At 45.8% G+C, this 22,572-nt stretch overlaps 1 protein-coding gene across 5 annotated transcripts; it reads left to right on the forward strand.

Moving 5' to 3' along the window:
- Positions 1 to 61: 61 nt before the first annotated feature.
- On the forward strand, positions 62 to 22,456 carry LOC120318989 (Golgi integral membrane protein 4-like). Of its 5 annotated transcripts, none has more exons than XM_039367238.1 (15): positions 65 to 217; positions 775 to 1,177; positions 7,010 to 7,084; positions 8,588 to 8,637; positions 9,200 to 9,253; positions 11,128 to 11,278; positions 11,436 to 11,518; positions 12,290 to 12,436; positions 13,570 to 13,863; positions 14,555 to 14,661; positions 16,477 to 16,673; positions 18,149 to 18,216; positions 20,115 to 20,282; positions 20,711 to 20,782; positions 21,850 to 22,456. In XM_039367238.1, the coding sequence occupies exons 2-15, from the start codon at positions 991 to 993 to the stop codon at positions 21,949 to 21,951; spliced, it is 1,755 nt and encodes a 584-aa protein (XP_039223172.1). In that variant the 5' UTR covers positions 65 to 217; positions 775 to 990; the 3' UTR covers positions 21,952 to 22,456. The 5 variants fall into 5 exon arrangements, with proteins under 5 accessions (XP_039223171.1, XP_039223172.1, XP_039223174.1 ...); XM_039367240.1 differs by lacking the exons at positions 65 to 217; positions 775 to 1,177 and adding an exon at positions 2,677 to 4,198 and having other exon boundaries at positions 13,570 to 13,630; positions 13,790 to 13,863; XM_039367237.1 differs by having other exon boundaries at positions 62 to 1,177.
- Positions 22,457 to 22,572: the final 116 nt, after the last annotated feature.

Here is a 22,572-nt window from a genome sequence, read left to right on the forward strand (position 1 = left end):
ACGTCCGGCCCCTTTTTCTCCCACCGCCTCCCCTTTCCTTCCTAGTTCAGCTCCGCCCAGCTCCGCATCCTTTGCTCCCTTCTCCAAACTGCCAAACTGTTTTTCCTTCTCTTTTGCCTGCCTTCCACGCTTTCGCTGCCCCCCTCCGCCCAAGTTGCCCTCGCTGGGGGCTCCAGCCATCTAAGGAAGGAACGCAGCAGCCTGGGAGAGGATCCCGGTGGGTTTCCTATTTTTCCCCTTCAGCCCCTCTTCTTCTTCTTCTCCTTCTCCTTCTCCTGTGGCAAACTGAACTGAGACTGGCCGAGGGGGTGGGAAGAGTAAGCAGCCTCCCCAAAAAACCCCTTTAGAAACGGAATTTCTTTCTTCTGCTTCCCGTGTCTCCCACCAGAAAGAATTGCTTATGGATCCCAGCAGCCAAGAAACTTTTATCTTCCCTGGTTGCTAGCTTCTGTTCGGACTGGCACTTTCTAATTTTTTTTTTTATTTTTTTTAAACAAACAAACAAAGCAACCAACTCCTCTTCTGCAGCCCCAAAGTTCCTGGAGCTTTATTTGCACACCTGGATCTGGGTGCCTGGGTGAGGGAGGGGGAGAGAGAGAACATTCCAGCTAAGGAGCCAATATTTTAGAAGAGAGAGAGAAAAAAAGAAGCTCCTTCCATTTTTCTGTTCTGTTTTTTGTTTTTTTTTCCTCCTTCCTCAACTCCAAAGCTTGGCCAGAGATACTTTTTTGACTGAAGCCAACCAATGCCTTTTTCCTTTTCCTCCGGGCACAGGGGGTGAGAATTGCCCGGCCTGCCACCCGGGAGAAAGAAGACTGGACAAGTTCTATTTTCAAACCCCTTTAAAGGAAAAGAGCATTTCTCTCCTCGCCGGCCCCGGAGTTCAAGCCAGATGGCAGACTGGTGAGAAAGAAGACCAACGGAAGGGGAAAGAAAGAAAAAAAAAAAAAGGAAAGAGAGAAGGGGGGAAAGTCTCCACCGGTTTCCAAGATGGGCACTGCCCTTTGTGGCAGAAGGCAGAAAGGTCTTTTGCAGACGGGGTTTTGCCTCTTGGCGCTGGCCTGCCTGGGCTCCGGCGTGCTCCTCTACAGCCACCTCCAGCAGAAGGTCAAGGCCGCCGAAGGCTCAGCCTCCAAATTCAGACAGCAACAGGAAGCCCTTTCGGCCCAGCTGCAAGGTGAGGGGGGGGGGAAGCTGGGGTTCAGGGTGTGTGCGGGGTTGCTGTTGTGTTTTTTCCCCCTCCCCCCTAAGTATCCATCTGCCGGGAAGTTGCCTCCCTCCCTCCCCACATGGGCTGCCTTCCTTAGTCTTGCCACAGTGGGATGAAGTCAGAGCTCCAGCCCCGGAGCTCCCTTTCCAAGTGAGACAGTCAGAGGGGCCTGAGGCTACTAATTGAGTAGGAATCTCCCAGGATGTCAGCTTGACATCCTCTCCCCCACCCCAGCATTTCCAGGTAGGAGGATCAGGTGGGGAAGGTAACCTTGGATAAGACCCTCAAGGAAGGAAGGAAGGAAGGAAGGAAGGAAGGAAGGAAGGAAGGAAGGAAGGAAGGAGAAAGATTTGCATAGTTTTTACTTTAGGAAAGAAAGGGAGAGAGGGAGGAAGGGAGGAGAGAACAAGGAGGAAGGAAGGAAGGAAGGAGAAAGAAAGATTTGCATAGTTTTTACTTTAGGGAAGGGAGGAAGGGAGGAGAGAACAAGGAAGGAAGAAAGGAGAAAGATTTGCATAGTTTTCACTTTAGGAAAGAAAGGGGGAGAGGGAGGAAGGGAGGAGAGAACAAGGAAGGAAGGAAGGAGAAAGAAAGAAAGATTTGCATAGTTTTTACTTTAGGAAAGAAAGGGAGAGAGGGAGGAAGGGAGGAGAGAACAAGGAGGAAGGAAGGAAGGAAGGAGAAAGAAAGATTTGCATAGTTTTTACTTTAGGGAAGAAAGGGAACGAGAGAAGAAGGGAGGAGAGAACAAGGAAGGAAGGAAGGAAGGAAGAAAGGAGAAAGAAAGATTTGCATAGTTTTTATTTTAGGAAAGAAAGGGAGAGAGGGAGGAAGGGAGGAGAGACCAAGGAGGAAGGAAGGAAGGAAGGAAGATTTGCATAGTTTTTACTTTAGGAAAGGGAGGAAGGGAGGAGAGAACAAGGAAAGGAAGAAAGGAGAAAGAAAGATTTGCATAATTTTTACTTTAGGAAAGAGAGGGAGGAAGGAAGGAAGGAAGGAAGGAAGGAAGGAAGGAAGGAAGGAAGGAAGGAAGGAAGATTTGCATAGTTTTTACTTTAGGAAAGAGGGAGGAAGGGAGGAGAAAGATGGGGAACGAAGGGAGGGAGGGGGCTGTCTTTTTGGGGAACTGCCTCCCAGTCCCCCCCCCTTTCAGCCTTAAATGACTCTAAAAGGAAAGTGAAAGCAGGGCTGGAGGATAAAGGCGCTATGAGAGGAATCTTTCGGGGAGGGTCTGCCCGTGGGCACCATCTCGCCTATCCTGGCATTCGAAAAGTAAGAATGGGCCCAAAGGTTCATCCAGGCCAGCCTTTGGCCACCACGAGAACCCTGTGATTGCTCTGGGACATCATCTAAGCCAGTGTTTCTCAACCTTGACCATTTTAAGGCCTGTGGACTTCGACACCCAGAATTCCACAGCCAGCAATGCTGGCTGTGGAATTCTGGGAGTTGAAGTCCACATGCCTTAAAATGGTCAAGGTTGAGAAACACGGATTTCTAAGCAAAGAAAGTCAGGGTGATTGAGAAGGTGGAGAGAGGAGTGCTGGGGAAGGCTTTCTAACCTAGCCTTTGGATCCCAAATCCCCATAACGACAGTACAGGGAGTCCTCGACGTACGGCCGAAATTGAGCAAGACCCTTAGGTGAGTTTTGACCCATTTTACGACCTCCCCTGCCACAGCCATTAAGTGAATCACTGCAGTTGTGGAGTGAAACCTGGCTTCCTCACTGACTTGGCTGGTCAGAAGCTCACAAAAAAGGGGGGATCACATGACCCCGGGATGCTGCAACCATCGCGGCGGTCGCCAAGCACCCCACTTTTGATCACGTGACCGTGGGGTCATACTTGTGAAAAACGGTCTTTTTTTTCCCCCCCCAGCCGCACAACAGTACATAAATGGTTGTAAGCTCATGTCTTCCCACCTGATATGGCTTAATAGAAAACCAAAGTCCAATTGAGTTATCATTCTCAGCACCTGGTGGTGCCCTTTCCCAAAATGTCCGACTGAAAACAAGCGGGGCAGCCGTCTCCTTCGTGGACCCTAAATCGCGGCCAATTGCAATCACGACGGCTGGGTTTGTGCCATGTGCAGCTCACCAAAGACAGACGTAATGTGTTGGCCCGGTTCGTGCAGTGTGGAAAGGCGAAATGTGGATTGCGTTTCAATTTGGCTAAGTCAGGGTGTGATGCGCAGTAGTTACGCAAACGGCCTTTTTGGGAGCAAATTCCACAGTTGTCTGTCTGCTGATTGAAAGAGGATTTCCTTCTGTCTCCAAATCCTGCAGAACTCTCTTCCTGTCTGAAAGGTTAAGCTGTCTCCCCCCTAGGGCAGGGGGGGTCTTCAAACTTGGCCCCTTTAGGACTTGTGGAACTTCAACTCCCAGAATTCCTCAGCCAGCTTGCCCTGCCCTACGGTGTGGGTTTTGTAACATTATTATTAAATGGAAGACTTGTTGCTGCCCATTAGCCAAATTCTAATATTATGGGGTGGGAGTGTAAACAGAAGTTCTGCCATCTTCTCTCCCCTTCAAAGTGGCCCCCATTTTATTCGAAGCCTGTATTCCCAGCCACGAGGACTAGAAACATGACCTGAAAATCCTTGGGACCCATTGCTTACATCCGCGTGTTTATTTCAGCCTGCTAGTTTGTGCAGTGTTTTTATGTTTGCTTGCTTGGCACAGGACTTGGCTCTCCGTTCAGAAATTCTGGCCGAGTGCCAGTTCCGGTCATTCTGGTTGGAAAGCCTTGGCCTGCTTTTCCAGCTGTTTCCTAGAATAGATCCGCAGAGACCCTCAAAAGCCTATTTTTTTCAGATCCAGTTGAGCTTGAGCAAAAACCCTACCAAAAGGCTGTCCAGCTTTTCCAGGCTAATCCCTCGCAGCAAAACCGGCCACCAAGTTAATATTTTGCCTATAAACCGGATTCTTCAAACGCCACAACGCTTTTTTTTTGCGTGTCGTGCAAGGCAGAAGACCCGAGTTAACGAAACAGGTAACGTCCACATCACCGGACGGTGCCGAAAGAAAACAATCATGTTGGAGCTTTAAAGGAAGGCCTCATTCATCCACAGTGTCTTCACAAGGCTGGGCTTGTACAACACAACACACCGCCAATGAAACAACCCGGTTTTTTTTTTTACTTAGTCTATACTCTAGCTTGTTGTGAAAACCTCGCCTCGTTGTAAAGAAAACCTGCTGCTAATACTGAGGTTGGGGGAGCATGCAGGTGAAAATGCAATTCTAGCTGTAAAGTAAAAAGTGGGGGCTGGATTATCACAAAGCCCCCCCCCCATCCACAGAGAGAGCCTGTTTGGTATAATGATTAAGGCACCAGGCTAAAAAGAGGGAGACAGTGAGTTCAAGTCCTGCCTTAGCCTTAGCTGGGTGCCTTTGGGCCAATCACCAGGAGACTGTGAGTTCTAGTCCCGCCTTAGGCATGAAAACAAGCTGGGTGCCTTTGGGCCAATCACCAGGAGATTGGGAGTTTTAGTCCTGCCTTAGCATGAAAGCCAGCTGGGTGACTTTGGGCCAATCACCAGGAGACTGGAAGTTCTAGTCCTGCCTTAGGCATGAAAACCAGCTGGGTGCCTTTGGGCCAATCACCAGGAGATTGGGAGTTCTAGTTCCATCTTAATATGAAAGCCAGCTGAGTGACTTTGAGCCAATCACCAGGGGACTCTGAGTTCTAGTCCCGCCTTAGGCATGAAAACCAGCTGGGTGCCTTTGGGCCAATCACCAGGAGATTGGGAGTTCTAGTCCCGCCTTAGCACGAAAGCCAGCTGGGTGACGCTGGGCCAAGCACTCTCTCTCAGCCCAACTCACCTCAAAGGGTTGTTGTGTGGAAAACAAGAGGAGGAAGGTGTGTTGGATATGTTTGCTGTCTTGAGTGAGTTGTAAAAATAATAAAGGCGGGATGCAAATTCATTCATTACAAAATCCTAGGAAAGCCTCTCTCGCCTCCTGAATTTTGAAGAGCGTGTGGGCTTTTTCTCAGGAGGATCTCCTGCTGCTTCTCATCAAAAGAGAACCATGCAATGTGCAGGTTGGATGGAGGCTGTAGAAATGGGAATACTCTGAGCATGTTTTGAGTGCTCAAAAAAAGATGCGTGCCTGGCATGAAATGTGGAAAAACTTACCAGCAGTAGCCTGGTCTGCCACATTCCCCCCTCTTGCCTCACAAAGCTTTCATTTTGGCATGTTTCTAGTCCTTAGGGTGCTGCTGCCAAATGTTCTCTGAAACTTCAGATCTGATTCAACTGTTCTGTTTCCCTGCCAGGCTATCAAAATTTGATCAGGTTTTTTTTTTTTTAAACAAACAAACAAACCAAACTTTGCAAAAGGCCCAACTCCCTTTTCGAGCTTACAAAACACCATTGTTAAATATCCAGGTTTTGAAAGAGGTCTCGGTCTTGTTTTGGCTTAGCGGATGGAAAAAAAGAAGAACGGCAAGGAAGCCGTCTCCATTTTTTTTTTAAAACTCAGAGGTAAAAGCAACAACCTCTAGTGCCACGTGCAAACTGTAGCTGGCTGAGGACAGAAGCTTTTTGTGTTAGGTCACCATCTAATTTCAGGCTGCATTGGGAGTGCTTGCCAAAGTCAACTTCCCATTTCGTTTTATGTGCCATCAAGTCATTATCCACTCTTAGCAACCACCTAGATAAGACCATCTGTCCCTAATCTGGTTTTTCAGGTCTTCCAAAGGTGCAGCTATCCTAAGCAATAATAATAATGATGATAAAGTTGAAAGGGACCTTGGAGGTCATCTAGTCCAACCCCCTGTTCAGGCAGGAAACCCTATACCATTTCGGACAAATGGCTGTCCAGTTTCTTCTTGAAAACTTCCAGTGTTGGTGCATTCACCGCTTCTGGAGGCAGGTTGTTCCACTGGTTAATTGTTCTCACTGCAGGAAGTTTCTCCTTAGTTCTAGGTTGCTTCTCTCCTTGATGAGTTTCCCTCCGTTGCTTCTTGTCCTGCCTTCAGGTGCTTTGGAGAATAGCTTGATTCCCTCTTCTTTGGGGCAGACCCTGATATACTGGAACACTGCTATCGTGTCCCCCCTCGTCCTTCTCTTCGTTAAATTAGACATACCCAATTCCAGCAACCGTTCCTTATATGTTTTAGCCTCCAGTCCCCTGATCATCTTTGTTGCTCTTCTCTGTACTCTTTCTAGAGTCTCAACATCTTTTTTACATCGTGGTGACCAAAATTGGATGCAGTATTTCAAGTGTGGCCTTACCAAGGCCTTGTAAAGTGGTATTAATACTTCACGTGATCTTGATTCTATCCCCCTGTTAATGCAACATCTCTTAAAAATCCCCAAACTTTTGGCTGTAATTTTGGTGGCAAAAATTCCGGGGTTTAAATGAAACATAAAGGCTAAAAGACTAAGACAGTAAACTAAAAATACAGTGCAGGTTTGATTAACTATTAAAGCAACCCTGGATGTGGTTTCTTAATCCAGTGGGTCAAACTTTATATTTTTTCTTATATATAATTCCTTTGCTTTGAATGAGCTGAATAGGGGAGCAGTTCTGGTGCAGTTATCTTTATCCTCCTCATCGTTAGATTAGCATTTTGCTTTTTTATTTTCCAGCAAAATTCTGATCCTTAATCGCTATGGGGCAGGCAGGAATAATAATTCTTCATTATTCATTAAGTAACTGTATTTGCTGAATTTGATGGATGGAGATTTCAGGTAATTCATTTTCTGAAGCAAACTGGACTCGTATTTTTTTTAAAAAAAAGAAATAGAACTGTATTTGTTTGTTATTCCGTGCACTTCTCTTTTCAACTCGGTTGCAGTCGTTTACGAACACAGATCCCGTCTGGAACGTTCCTTGCAGAAAGAACGCAGCGAGCACAAGAAAACAAAAGAAGGTGGGTTTTTCATCTCAGATCATGATCAGTTCCAGTATGATTGAATTCTTGACATTTAAGCAGACAGAGGCAGGTTCCATGGGTCACAAGGCAGAAATGAATAGCGAAATCTTGCAGGACAGAATTGTCCAGGTCACAAAATATCTTCTGTGCCTCTTTAGCAGAATGATGGCTAAGTTTGTCTGGCCGTGAAGAATTCATACGATAATCTAGGGCGGGGGTGTCCAACCTTGGCAACTTTGAGTCTTGTGGACTTCAACTCCCAGAATTCCCCAGCCAGTTGAAATCCAAATATTGCCAAAGTTGGACACTCCTGGATTTAGGGCCAGGGTTATCTAAAAAGCTGATGGCAGAAGGGCTAGGTACAAATCCTAGAATTCCAGATGAGTCACCAATTATGGGGTACAACAAAGCTCTCCAACAGCTCGATGGGGTTGCATTGTCAAAACTCAGAAAAGTAGGTCTCAGTCCTGGAAATTGTTGCAGCATTGAATTGCTTTTTCATGGAAATTGTTGCAGCATTGAATTGCTTTTTCGTGCTACAAAATCCAGGCCCTCACCTGAGCACATCTGATATTGGTCGATTCTGTTTCCAGAAGTTGAACTACAAAGGAGCACAAGCAGATGCTGGAGAATAGAGTGTAAAGGTGTTTAAACAACTGGAAGAAAGCATTTCTCTTGGGCTGCCAGGATAATTAGATAATATCCAGGTGGTTACCAGGAACTGTGTATGTCTTGAGGGAGCCTTACCTTAAAAATAGAAGACGAAGAAAAAAAGAAATCAAGCAGACATTATGCGGTCCAGATTACTAGCCCTTTCACTGGAAGGGCACTTGTGATTGTAAAATAATCGTACAGATAAAGAAAAAGCAAGCAGCTCATTTTTAGACCATGGAAGAACTGACTTAAGAACTTTAGTAACGGTCATGATTTAGAAATTATAAAATCCTTTCCTGTTAGTTGCAAGATCCCAAAGAACCTAGTCAGTTATTAAAACGATGAATCCTCCAGGACAAAATGCAAGGGCAAAATTACTTGTGTCTCAAAGAAAGTTGCTTTGGAGGATGCACGCTTCCTATAAACGGCTGTTGGGTTTTTAATGCTGCAGTGGTACTGAACCAACGATGCTACCCTAAAAAGGCATATATGGGTATCTAGTGGATGTAAATACTGGTCTTTAAGTCGTCATAATATGAAATGTATGGAAATGTATACATGCTAAATCTTCCATTAAGATTCATCCACTGGGTTCTCCAGTTCCTTACTTGATAACTCCCAGGAATGCAGTGCATTCCAGTAACCGCTCATAAATGGGTATTATTAGACTAAAATTTTACTTGCTTGTCCAGGAATTATTCTGTTTAAATAGTAGGGACATTCCATCCTATTAACTTCATCAACTTCTCGGCAAGGTAAACCAAATTTCAGTAAAGCTGCATCTCACTGATTTCTCCATTCTTTCCTTACTTTTATGTTCTTTTTTTGTTCTGCTTTGCCTTGTAGATTTTTTAGTATACAAACTGGAGGCTCAGGAAGCACTCAATAAAGAAAAGGTAGGTAAAACTGGATCCCTTTGGAGGGCATATGTGTGTTTAAGAAAGGGAAGGAGAAAGTTTTAGAGGACTGGTCTAGATCCGAGGCATGCTGGATTCCAAAGAATATTTTCTCTTCTTTTGCTAACCCATCCTTACTTGAGTTGTCGGAAAGGGAAACTGGGAAATTCAGTGTGCAAAACCAAGTTATCCAGCCACTGTCATCTTTGCATCTTTGTGGCAGGATTTAAAGTTGTCCTTAATAAAGAGAGAGTGTTCACACAATACGTAGACCAAGAAGTTGTATTTTTAATGGGTTAAGTTTGATTTTCTTGAACCTGCAAGGGAATCTTGGTAAGTTAGAAGATTCTAGTCTTATCTGCTCAGAGGGTGATTCGATGCACTGTGTGAGTTTGGGAGGGGGTTAATTCAAGACTAGGTGCAACATTCAGTTGAAGGCCATTAAGCGATGCAAACCCAGCTGGAGAGTTGAGGAGGGGGGTTCATGCAATGTTTAAGAGACAGTAGTGAATTATTTGCACCATTAGTTGCAATCCTTGTGATTGTGATTTTCTCACTGCAGCAAGATTCTATGAACAGATATGGTGCCTTAAGTTCACAGCACAAGATACTGAAGGTAAGGCTTCTTCGTCTTGTACTTATAAATTAGGCTAGTCTGGGTAGACTCTGGCTATCTAGACATGCACTGGAGAGCACCATTCAGGGCAATGTAATCCAGCATCTTGTTTTTCAACAGCATTCAGGTACCCACAATTCAAACCTGAGATAAGCTAGGTTTCTTCAAACTCTTTATTAATCAGAGGTTTGCTGCCCTGCCTGGGATAAGAACAGGAGTCTGTCGAACGGAGCCTCCTGTTTCCAACACTGGACAGCTCAACCACTTTGGGAACAAAGGGATTTTAAAACCACAGGATCTGACTAATGTTGGCAACTCTAATTATCCTTTGCTAATTGCCACAGACCACAGGGGGGTTGCAGAAACAATGAGGAACACTGCAATCAAGCAGAGCCAGAATGGCAAATATTCCTACCTCATTCAATTTAGCACACACACACACACACACACACACACACACACACACGCAATCCCTGCGCACCAACCAACACGCTGGAGGATCCATGGATAGAAACGGGCCAGGCCAGTAAGACCCCATAAATCTCCCCCTCCTGCTGTTCAAGTAAAAGCAGCAATTATTTTGCTTGTAAACTTGGCCATGTTAAGTAGCACTGCGCCATTGCGTCATGCCATCGGGGTATCGATTATATGTCAGCATTGCTTGATGGAGCAGTGGCTGCAGCCCTGCGTGCCTTTCCCCAAGACTCACTCAGGGAGGAGAGACTTCAACGAATCTCCTGGATCAGCGTGTTCGGCTTAAATTAGAAACCGGCCCCAGAACCAGTTGCAAAATGGGCTCAGTTGGATAAGTACACATTAAGATGTAAGAAAGACAAAACGTGCCCGGTTCCGTGAGAATCTGAACCCAGCAAGTTCTTTTACAGGAAGAATTGCAATCCTACTTTTTTTTTTCTCTCCCCAACTGGATTTTATTCCTTTAGGGTGGAAATCCTCTCTGGCTGCTACTGTACTTAAATACAGGTGGTCCTCAACTTGCAACCACAATTGAGCTCACCGTTGCTAAGTGAGACATTTGTTAAGTGGGGTTTCGCCCCATTTTATGCCCTTCCGCAGTAGTTAAGGGAGTGGCTGCAGTTGTTAAGTTAATAACATAACCTTCCCCATTGACTTTGCTGGTCAGATTGTCGCAAAAGAGGATCACATGACTCTGGGACATTGCAACAGTCATAAATACAAGTCAGTTGCCAAGCGTCCGAACTTTAACCACGTGACAATGGGGATGCTGCAACGGTCATAAGTGTGAAAAACAGTCATAGCTCACTTTTTTCACTGCCGTTGTAACTTTGAATGGTCACCAAACAAACGATTGTTAAGTCGAGGACTGCCTGTAGCTTGGACTCTGCTTTTCATCTGAACCCGCCCAGTTGGGCTTAGGAAGAACAGATAAAAGTACGCAGTATAAATTGTGAAATGTTGGAAAGGCAGAAATGAGACACTGCCTTCTGTCTAGGGCAGTGGTTCTCAACCTGTAGGTCGGGACCCCATTTGGGATCGAATGACCATTTCACAGGGGTCGCCAAACAACGCAGTCCGCCATTTTTTCCCCCTTTTCCTTAGCTGTGCTGCTCCCTTTTATTCTATTGGCTTTTGAAAGCCAATAGAATAGACTCTCTTGAATAGAGTCTAATTCTATTGGCTTTCAAAAGCCAGTAGGAATGGTCCAGGCTGTCTCTGCCCTGCTGAGCCCGCCAAAAGTCCCCTTCTGCAAACGGTGCTGCACCAGTTGAGTAGTCCTCGACTTACGACCGGTTGAGTAGTCCTCGACTTACGACCGGCTGGGGATCACGGCATTAAAAAGGTTGAGAACCACTGCTATAGGGTTTGCTCCCCTGTTTTGGTCTGCTTCTCCCCAGAACCAACACGAAGAAGTCAAGAAGCAGTTTTTGGACCTGCAGCTCCAACACAACGGGCTGAAACTGGAGCATCGCAAGGCGGTGGAGACTCACAGCCAGAAGTATTCCCAGTTGCAGAGGGAGAAGGCGAATGAGGTGGTGGGATTACAAGGTGGGGAGGCCAGAGAGGGCTCTCCCGGCTCTGAACTGAGCCCAGGGTTGCAAGGGGGTGCCCCTCTTAAAGATGGTATCTGAACCCCTCTAGCAGGAAGAGGGGGGGCGTGAAAGAAGGGAGAATGCCTTTTAACCGAATTGAATTGAACTTCTAGATACTATTTTTAAACTAAGGGAGGAAAGCAAACTACTTCGCAAAGCTCACCAGGATGTTCACTCGCAGCTCCTCAATGCTCAGGTAACTCCATGCTCGGTCCTCCGTGAAAGCCCTTGGCCCTGTCTGGAGGTGCTGAACCTCAGCTCCCATGGTCCACCGCTAGCATAGCCAAAGCTAGCAAGAAGGGTCTCCCTTAACATAAGATAACTCTCCCCGAGATAGCAGATGGGCAACGGGGGACACTCCAAAGGAAAGGCCGCTTTCCTTAACCTGGGGGACTCACTGCCACTGGATAGGAAGACCATTCTGGTAGATGGCTTCTGAAAGTGGTTAGAGAAATTTGGGGAGGAAAGGCAGATCAAGGACAACTTGGGGGCCTGGATAACTGCTGTGGGGGAACGGTACGAAGAAAAAACGATCAGTCTCAGCAGCTTTATTCCCTAGAGCAGGGGTAGGCAACCTTGGCTCTTTTATGACTCGTGGACTTCAACTCCCAGAATTCCTGAGCCGGCCATGCTGAGGGGAAAGGGAGAGGTTTCCAAGCTGAGCCAGGCTGGCTCAGAAATTCTGGGAGTTGAAGCCCACCAGTCATGAAGGGAGCCATTGTTCCCCCATGCTGGCTCAGGAATTCTGGGAGTTGAAGTCCACAAGTCATGAAGGGGCCATAGTTCCCCCATACTGGCTTAGGAATTCTGGGAGTTGAAGTCCACGAGTCATAAAAGAGCCAAGGTTGCCTACCCCTGCCCTAGAGGGACTCAGGGAATCCATGGCGTGATCTAATAGGTCTCTTCTGAAGCAAGATCTAAAACTTTGGGAATTTTGTGGACAGCCTCTTCTTCGCTCTCCCTCCAGGTCCAGATGGAAGAGTTCCGGAAACTCAAGGAAACCTTTCAGAAGATGCCAAGTTTTAAGGATGCAGGAACAGCCAAAGAGCAGCAGATGCCACAGCGTTATGGTCGGCCTCCGGGATCGAGCGTGTTGCAGTTTGCTAGACCCATGGTACAATATTCCCATTTTAAGTTCCCTTCCAAAGGTTTGACCACTTGCTTTGAAATGTCAGGCTGGTCCCAGCTTCCTTTTTTTTCTAGAACCAGCCACGATTTTGTGAATAAGCAAAGAATTAGGCTAAAACAACACCTACTTCTGTTTCTCCACTGCTCACCCACCAAACTGCTTGGGAGGCAGTTTGTTTGTAGCAAAGTGCTGCTGACCCAGCTTGGAAAACAAATCCATCATGTAAGAAAGCAATTCAGATTCAAAGAGGTTGAAATTCCACGCTGGCCCCTGGCTAATTTGGGGAACAGCAGTCTCAATAAAGCTGGGGCCAGTATCCTCCGGATGTTTGCCGGAGTTGAAATCAGCCGAGGGCCAGAAATGCCTTCTCTCCAGTTTTGGCCTGCTTCATTGCAGAAGGTGAAGAAGGTTCAAGGCTGACCTTAGAGAAAGCAGTGACAAAGTCCATTTCTTCCAGATGTATTTTCTCTCCCCCAACACCATCCCCTTTCTTGGCACTCTGTAGGATACATTGTGGTGGCCTGTAATGTTCTCATTTCATTGCCATTTTTTTTTTCCACTATGTACATCTGGGGGAGGATTTGTAAGTTGCACGGGAAGACAGGAGACATGTCACTGTAATAAATAAACAGGAGATGATGGGCAGGTTATTTAACAAACCTGAGCTGCTCATAAATTTGGCAGAGATGTCACGGTGAGTTACGAGGCTTAGACTTGTGCTAGACAAGAGACAAATCCTTAAGGGCTAATCTGGTGTGGTTCCAACATCTCGTCCCCGTTAGTAGCCCAGTCCATCAATGCCAGCCCGTATTTTAGAAGACATCTTTCTCCAAATCTGAATTGTTTATGGAGCCAAAACATGATCAGCAGGACTGGGGAAACCCCAAGGTTTAGAGCAGGAGCAACGATGAAAAGAGGAGACCGAAAGTCAGCAGAAGAGCTCAAAAAGAATTGGATTTGATTCACGGGCCCTGGAAAAGGAGAACAGAATGGAGTTTTATGGAGGAGGAGTTTGCCAGTCTTTGCGGGAACCTTCAGCCGAGACACTCTATCACGCCAACACTTGTTTTTTTTCCTGGACAGTCTTTCTCAAGTCTACTTTATGCTCCCCTTTCTAGGCTTCCAAGGGCGATGGCATTAAAGCACCTTTGGGACCTCAGGACCAAGCTGTGGTTCCAGGTGGGAACTCTTTTGCCATTCCACCCCCTGGGATCAAACGTCAAGAAGAGAACCTGGTGCACGAAAACCGTATTTCACATAACAATGGAGCCAGACCCCAAGGGGACAAGCTGTTTGGTCAACTGGCCCCACCTAAGGAAGTTAATTTGCCTTTTGCAGCTCAGCCACCAGCCCAGCATAAAGATGCACCCATGGTTCGTTACACCCGGATGATGAATAGTGTGCAGAACCAGGTGAGAATATTCACATGCTTTTGGTCCAAGCATAAACTAAGTTAAATAAACTTGGACAGACAGAATCACAGAAGCCAAGTTGAGTGGACTAACGAAGTCAAGTCCATCAGCACCATGGACAGCTTCCATTAGGTGCTGCTAAGATAGCACCCTTCTACACCACACTTCCCTGCAAGCCATGGAGACTTAGAAATTGAGGACATGACGTTGTTGGGATAGGATTTATGCCTCCATCAAGCTTTTCATATGAATGTTGGCCTCCTTGCTACCATTCCAAGGTGTCTGGTTGAATAAAAACATAGTTATTGATTTCTTAAGCGAAGATAACATCTCTTTTGAGTTGAGCTCAGTGGGTTGACTCTTTGGGGCCGCATATGGAAGTGGTTTGATGAGGTCTCCTTTGATAGAGCCACCAACTCTAGAGTTTCCTCAGGGTCTCCTATCCAGATCTGGCACTCTGTAGCTTTGAAATGCATTTAAATGAGTTTGGTTAAATCAAAGTAATAGGTTCAATAGTCATGGCTGTGCATGTCATACAAATAATGCAGAAAAATCTGTTCTGTTCAATTTTCCTTCTTCCCTTCAAGGGAGGTGAGGCTGAGAGGCAATCACTGATCTAGAATCTTCCCGACGATTGAGAATTAGGTCTAAACACCACACAGTTCTTGTTTTATACTCTTTTTCATTTCAGGATCCAGAAGCAGGGCAGAACACGCGGGGGCAACATCCAGCCACTTTGGAGGAAAGTCGGGTTTCAGAAGAAAAACTCTCCAACAAGCAGAAGCAACAGGTGCAGAGGTATTTGCTCTTTCTGAATGGAAAGGCCCGGTCTGGCTATGAAACAACAGGGTGTGGTTTGCTGTGAAACAAACAGCAGTGTCCCAGGGTGATGTGATCACCTTTGGTGACCTTCTGACAACCAAAGTCAATAGAGAAGACAGATGCACTTAGCAGCCAGGCTACTAACTTAACATCTGCCTTCATTCACTTAACAGCTGTGGCATGAAAGGTCATAAAATGGGGCAAAGCTCACTTAACAAATGTCTTTCTTAGCAACAGAAATTGTGGTTGTAAATCAAGGACTACCTATACACTAAGTTACAAGCAAGCAATCTGCATTAGGGCTTAGTATACTATGTGACCTCAATGTTAACGCTGGGCAAGGGCAGACAAACAGTTTGACTCAAGCATCAAATATTTGAAGCGTTGCTATGTAAAAACTATGGCCATCGTTATTTTCCCAGATTACTCCCCTTCTTCAGATCAGCTGCAAGCTTGTTATCGCTCCAGCTCTGCCTTCTTTTCACTTAAGAGAGTTCTTCCCCTGAGCCACTGCCAAGATGCAATGCAATGTTCATGAAAGCTTGAACTGTACGTAATATTAAAAATAGACCAGCCTAAAAGACAGAGGCGCTGAGAGTGAAATGAGTTTTGTTTTTTTACAAAAATTAAAATGACGTCTGCGTTTTGATCTGGGATTTGGGCTCACGGAGGGTTTGGACCCTCTTCTTTTAACAAAATTTGTTTCCTCCTTTCCCAACAAATCTTTTATTTCCCCCCCCCCCCGGGGATGTTTTAGGGTATTTGGGATGAATGTCTTCTTGCTCCGTTAGGCACTAAGTGCAGACATTCAAGAATATCCTTGTTGAGAAAAGCATAGTGGAAGGAGAGGCAGGGAAAAATATTATGGGGTTGGCAGACAACCACTAGGCTTTGCAGGAATGCCGGTGTGCGCCTCTTGACTCCAGTTGAGAAAAGCAGCAATGCACCGCACACTGCTGGCCTTATGTCACTTGACCCCAAGATTAGTTCAAATGTCCCTCATTAAGCGGCATTAAGCAGCACTTCCAAATTGCCATGTCCTTCTGCTGGCCTCTAATTAAACAGCCACCCATCAGGCCTCGTGGAAGAAATGCAAGGAGCGATGGGACCCCCACTTCCATCCGTTATTCTGAGATTGTGATCCTCGGAAAGCAAATACAGGAAAAAAAGCTAACAAGGCTAATAACGCGCATTTCAAACATTCCTGGCCTAAATGCAGGTGACGGAAATAAAAATGTGGGCTTCAAGGTTGTGAGGATCTCCTAGCCAGGGCCACGTTTTTGCCTTCTATCCATTCGGCTGTTTCTAGCTCTTGTGGTATGTCCAAGAAGGAAACACAAAATTGTTTGATATTGATGCACAACAACAACAAAAAAATCTGAAAACTGGAGATTCTCTCCTGCAGTCCTGTGCTCAGTTCTCCCTGGCTGCATTCACATAACTCCTTTAACCAAGTCATAGAGGGGGGGGGGAAAAAACCCTGGCAATTGGTATATGCACAGTTATGCTAAATTTGGTGTTTATCTTGGTTTGCTTGGGAAGCGTTTGAATCGGCCCTTTCAGTCAGTTGATGTTTACAAGGAATCAGAAACTCTGAGTGAGTCCAGAAAATGGGCTAATTCAAAACCCAGCCCTTGTGTGAAAACAGTGAGTGTTTCTGTGCTCAGAGTTGACAAAGTCTTTTGTCTGTACCCCAAGAGAGCGCTAAGGGACCACTTTTGATATAAGAAACACGGCATTGTCCAAAAGGTATGGGAAAACAGTGCTTGTAACGGTCGCTTGCCTCCACAGCTTGCAAGAGAGAGTCAGCAAAGGCAACTTGCAGATGAACGATGGGAGAGTTTTTCCTTACCCACAAAGCTATCGACTGGATGCCACCGTATCTGAGCAAGGCAGGACAGATGGCAGTCAAGCACAGACAAGGGGGCCTCGGCACACCATCTGGGGAACTGAAAAAGGAGGAGCAGATGACAGAGATCTGCACGCCGGTAAGACTGAAGAGGATGGATTGAAAATGTGGCGAGGTTGGTCCCATTGTCAGAGACGAAGGAGAGGAAAATTGTGTAGAGTTTCTTCAAGATACAACGGGGTCTGAGTTATGAGGATAAGGTTGGGGTCCTGTTATGTATTGTCTTAGATCAGTGTTTCTCAAGCTTGACCATTTTAAGGCATGTGGACTTCAACTCCCAGAATTCCACAGCCAGCAATGCTGGTGTGGAATTCTGGGAGTTGAAGTCCACATGCCTTAAAATGGTCAAGGTTGAGAAACACTGTCTTAGATGGACAGGTAGTGAGTGGGACAGCCCAAGTAGATCTTATCCAGCTTCTAAAGGTCCTTCTCCACCTTTTCAAGGTGAGCCAAGGTGGACTTGAACAAGTTTCCAAAGATACCAGAAGTTGGGCTGACTTTAAGGCTTCTTTTGTTATATTTATATCTCACTTTTCCTCAAAGTGCGTGCTTGGTTCCATCTTCAGCTGAGTCTTCACTTCATAGCGAGGGTCAACCCATAGGCAGCCAGGACAGGGGACTTGACCTTATTTAGATATCCTCATTCTTATTCCAACAATTTAGCCTTGATGATCTCCAGAAGCATGGTCTTTAACTCCCAGAATTCTCAGCCTTGGCCATCCTGGTTGGAGAATTCTGGGAGCAGAAGTCCTTGTATATGGTAACTTCTCAGCTTGGGGAAAAAAAACTGCTGTGAGGACATAGCACACTATCTTTTACAATACATCCTCCACTTTACAATCTAAAATAATTTGGGATTTCAAGCTGTTGTCTTTCCGCGGTCCGAAACGAACTCTTCAACTGTGGCTCCATTCTTCTGTGTGGAAGCCATAGCAGCCTTCCAGGCAGAGGCACAAGGGACAGATGCCCTGCTGGCCCAGAAAATGGAAAAAGCCAAGAGAGAGTTATAAAAGCTGCTCAACACCTACAGAGAACATCGACCTGGCAGAAAATGGAACAGTGAGAAAGCAAATCTCCTCTGGAATGTGACCGGCCCCAGGCAGGTGGCTCTAGTTTTGCAATGTAAGCTGTCTGCAAGGAGTATAAATCCTTCCATTCTCCCACCATCCAGTCAGAGTTGAAGAAGCTTCTTGGATGAGAAGCGAAACGTCTTCAAAAGAAAAAGAAAGTCCAGTTGCCTCTTGGAAAAAGCACCTTTGGGACAATCATGATCAGTAGCTCCAGCAACTAAATTCCAGGCACGCCTGTGCTTTTCTGGGTAAGCGGCGGTCACTACAGAGCCAGCCACCGCAATGTCAACACTAGAAAGAATATCAACACACCCTCAGATACATCAGTTGGAAATTGGATGGTAGGAACAATAGAAAAAAGACATTAAGAAACTGGTAGGGTGGCTTGGGCCAAGAAATCTGGAAGTAGGCAAAGTCTTATTAAGTTTTTTTTCCACTCTTTTAATTCCCCCCCCCCAATGTTTATTGACTTTGCTTTGTTCAGACGCTGGCCTGATGAAGAAAGAAAACCACACATACCTACAGAAGGAAGCAATTATCCAGAAACAGATGGTAAGCAAGGATGCTTTTCTCCTCCCCATGTGTAAAGAAGCAACTTGGGATTTAAAGCAAGGTCTGAAAGGTTATTTTTTTCTGAAATGCTCAGGAGTTATTTAGATGGGAGCAAACTCAGGCTTCAAATGAATTAAGAACTGCCAAGTCCAGCTGGCAGTCGCATTGGGCTACAGTTGAGAGGGGGGGGGGAGAAACAGGATTTAAGGCCCTCTGGAACAGCTAATAGCTTTCTTTCTCAATTTCTTTAGCCTCTGTTCAAAATCATCCATGCTAGTAACAACCGTCACATTTTCCAGTAGAGAGTTCCAAAATGTAATTAAATGGAGGGGGATTTAGTGTTTGCCCAATTCAGTTTGCTAAAGAAAGCACTGTGTGCTGAACATTATGCAAACACCGTTGTATTTTGCTAAGGGAGAGGGGGTAAGGCGTGGTGGGAACCAACCATGGTTTGACTGGTTCAGTCTGTCTCTTCAGATAGACCGATGTTAGCGTGATTTAAAAAAAAGGGGTAGGGAAATTCATTTCTACCCCACCACACACACCAACACAACGGTGTACATTTTATAAACTACTGACAAATTCTTTTCCCTTCACAACTGAAATTAATCCGCGTTACGGACATAGTTGTATATGGCCTTGCGTTGGTAACACAAACATTCCTTCGGCACAGAAATATTTTTAACTAAAACCAATACCATATATTAAAACAGTCTCCCCGGCTTCTCTAGGGCAACAGTTCTCAAACATTTGGGGTCCCTTTACATTCTTCAAAATGACTTGAGGAGCTTTGGCTGATGTAGGCTATGTCTGGAAATTTTAAAATGTTTGATTTTGCAGACCCCCCTCTGAAATGGTCTTAGGACCTAACCCCCCCAGAACTGCTACTCTAGGCACCAGGATGTGCGAGGCTAAAATTTGTGAGGTGAGGATGCGATGGCTCAGCAGTTAAACAGGTGGAATTGTCAGCTGGAAAGCGGGCAGCCCCGGTTTGAGACCTAATTGCTGCACAATGGGTTGAGCTCCTGTTGCTTGCTCCAGCTCTGTGTTCCCTGGCATATCGTCACGCTGGCCACATGGCCACGGAAAGGGTCTTCGGACAATGCTGGCTCCCTCGACTAAGAAGCAGAGATGAACACACACACACATCCCCTAGAGTCAAATACAATTAGACAGGGGAAACCTTTACCGTTACCATTTATATCTAAACTATCCAAAAAAAAAAACCAACAACCACAAATAGATTCCCTTGCTGTCTTTAAATTTCGTTATACTGCATTTGTCTCAAGAGTTCAGGATCCCCCTCCGATAATTTACCTTTTAAAATGAGAGGGTTGTATTTGATGGGCTGACAATGAAGCACAGGGGTGGAAGTTTTCCTTCCATGATCTTCCCTTTTCTGGGTGAGTAGAGTCACTTTTAATTCTGATTTGTTTTCTTTTGAGTAAATGTGGGAGAGGCAACTGGAGCAACAGGGAAGGGTGGTGTGGAAATAGAGAAAGCGGAGTCGTATGAGATGGTTTAAAAATGCCCATACCAGAAGTTCTTAAATTACAGATACCCGTTCTGTACAAAAGTGAGCTTCGACGTCATTAGGCATCAGGTGACGCCTATAAAGACAAGCAGAGATAACCTCGACAAAGATATTCTGGAACTGCCGACAAAAAGAAATGACACCTCGGTCCTTGAATAGGAAAGGTGTGACCAAGACACTCGAATAACTCCACTTTGATTTTATTTGGTCTAAATGGGGGCAAAACCTCTGGCAGGCTTTCGAGATTCTGTTATTTCAACACTAAAGTAGTGTTACTGGAATCCGTGGCGAACAGTCCCTTTCCTGACCTGGCTTTACCTCGAAGGGCTGACCCCTTTTATAAATGACCCTCCTCTTCTCTCAGGGACCTAAAGATGTTGCTGATCCAGCTCAGGATCCCAACAATCAAGGAGAAGATGAGTTTGAGGAGGCAGAACTGGAACGGCCCGGCTTCGAAGAAAAAACGGATCCGGCTGAACAAACCCGCCAGACAAATCGGCCGGCGAACGCTGTGAGCAAGGAAAAGCTTCCGGTTCGTTTTATCCCTCTAGACTTAGAAGGTGGGTGGAGGGACACAGACACCAACATGAAAAGGGAAGATGTTCGTAGTCCAACCGACCGCAGAATCCCCCGCAGGGTGGGCACTGGGATCCAGAGCGCTGGGATCCTTGGTGATCCCTCCGGAGAAAGGAGCTTCTGGTGTTTTCCGATTTAAAACAAAAGTGTCACAGTTTGAACGTGGCCTACTTGGGTTCCTTCAGTTGTAAATAGTTTTGAAGGGGATGTCTTGGCCTCAAAGAGGTTTAGTTTGGCTGGGCTGAATTTTCAGTCACGTCAAAACATATGGGGATCCTGAGGCCGTTGGCCTTTAGCCATCGCAATCCCGGCATTTTAAAGACCTCTTTATTTCTTAGCATTTCATGTGACTAACTGTATTTTGGTGTGTGCTTTGTTTCCCAGGGAGCTGATCGGCCAAATAAAGCCACCGACAGTTTAATGGATGATTATCAAGAGGATCAAGAACAAGATCCTGTATGAAGCTTGGGCGGGTTTTTTTTCCCCTGTTTTTTTTTTTCTCATAGGCCATCTTTCTGTGAGCATGCTGGTTTATGGGTAGAGGTTTCCTAAGTGCGGATCTGCTTTCAAGCGAGACTGGTTGCTTAGGGCAAGTAAGGGCCCTTTCCAGGTGACCACGCTTGCAAATTTGGAATAGAACGTGGTTCTTTCCTTCTCTTGGTTGTCGCAGATTTCTCGACGACAACATTCCCTTTAGGTAGCTTAATGTTACAAATCTTCTCAACGATCACCCACAAAGATAGGAGGGTCAGGCAACCGTGCAGCTTCCATCGCGTGTCCATTCATCATCGTTCAGATTGTTCTTTCTTCTCGTGCTGGCTGGGTTGTGGAATCATCATTCCCAAAGCTTCTGGAGGGCACCAAGCATGGAAAGGCTATGAAAGCGAAGCAGCTGGGATCAGTCCGTCCTTGAGCAAGGCGAGGGGACAAGGAGTTGTGAGTTGGGCGACTCTTTGGCACTTGGGGAAATAAGCCAAGGTCTGTCTGCCTCACCTTGACACCCAGGCAGGATATTTGGGAAGAAAGCAAAGGAAGTGTCTGCTAGGGCTGTCCATTTGATTCTCTCTGGGATTGATTGGAAGAGTAACAGAATAGAATAAAAGAGAATAAAAAAATTGGAAGGGACCTTGGAGGTCTTCTAGTCCAATGCAGAAAGCCCTAGACAAATGGTTGCCTAATCTCTTCTTTAAAACTTCCAGTGTTGGAGCACCCACAATTTCTGGAGGCAGGTTGTTCCACTGGTTAATTGTTCTAACTGTGAGGAAGTTTCTCCTTAGTTCCAGGTTGCTTCTCTCCTTGATGAATTTCCATCCGTTGCTTCTTGTCCTGCCTTCAAGTGCTGTGCTCTTCTTTTTGGCAGCCCCTCAGATATTGAAACACTATCATGTCATCCCCCAGTCCTCCCTTTTCTTTAAACTAGACATCCCCAATTCCTGTAACTGTTCTTTAGGTTTAGCCTCCAGTCCCCTAATCATCTTGGTTGCTCTTCTCTGCGCTCTTTCTACTTCCGGTTTTCTTTGCAGGAGGACCATGGAGGCGAGGTCGGTGACCCTGAAGATTTGGAACAGTTCCATCAACCCAAAGGCCATGTTGGAGATGTTGACCGAAAAGAGGACTACTTTTGACCATGGGCTGGGAGGCAGCACCAAGCCACCAAGTCTGATCCAAACCAAAGACTGACTGTTGCAATAAACTTGGGCTACTTTAGTTGAAACTGCCCAGAGAGGTGGAAAGTTAATTCCCATCTGTCTTCAGAAAGTCACTGGCTGCGTTGACCAATGGAGATACGATATTTCCCCACCTCCTGTTAGTGAGGGCAGGACTGACACGCAGTGCCAACCTGCCCGAATGCTACCGTGAATACAAACATCAGAATGTTTCTTCAGGGGGGTAAGGAGCTCAAAATATCAAAAAATCAAGGATTGTTTTTTTTTTCCCTTTGGAAGACTCCTATCCTCTTACTCTCACTTGGACCATAGGCAAAGCCTTGATGTAACGCAGAAGTACTGTTACAGTTTGGGCTACTTGCGTTTCCTTCGGCCCCGTTTCAGATTTACCTGACTTCCGTTCCGAGCAACCTCATCACCTTTCTATGTATGTACATATATAAAAAGAGGGTCTATTTGGTAACAAGGTGTCCATTATTTGTCCAGTTTTGTTATGGATCAGTAGCGAGGGGGGGAACTGTCATTGTTTCGATATAACGGGAACAGAAAGAGAGCTCAACCGGAGTCTGCTGCTGATTG

This window comes from Crotalus tigris, unplaced genomic scaffold (genome assembly GCF_016545835.1).
Source record: "Crotalus tigris isolate CLP2741 ecotype Arizona unplaced genomic scaffold, ASM1654583v1 scf7180000020588.15403103151:6194809, whole genome shotgun sequence".
Lineage (NCBI taxonomy): Eukaryota > Metazoa > Chordata > Lepidosauria > Squamata > Viperidae > Crotalus > Crotalus tigris.

Excerpts from the sequence above, each read along its gene's own strand:
- LOC120318989 (XM_039367235.1), top strand. The coding sequence starts at position 3,868 with ATGTTTGCTTGCTTGGCACAGGACTTGGCTCTCCGTTCAGAAATTCTG. Across the intron at positions 11,279-11,435 it reads TGAGGTGGTGGGATTACAAG|ATACTATTTTTAAACTAAGG; the intron begins GTGGGGAGGCCA and ends TTGAACTTCTAG. Across the intron at positions 11,519-12,289 it reads CGCAGCTCCTCAATGCTCAG|GTCCAGATGGAAGAGTTCCG; the intron begins GTAACTCCATGC and ends CTCTCCCTCCAG.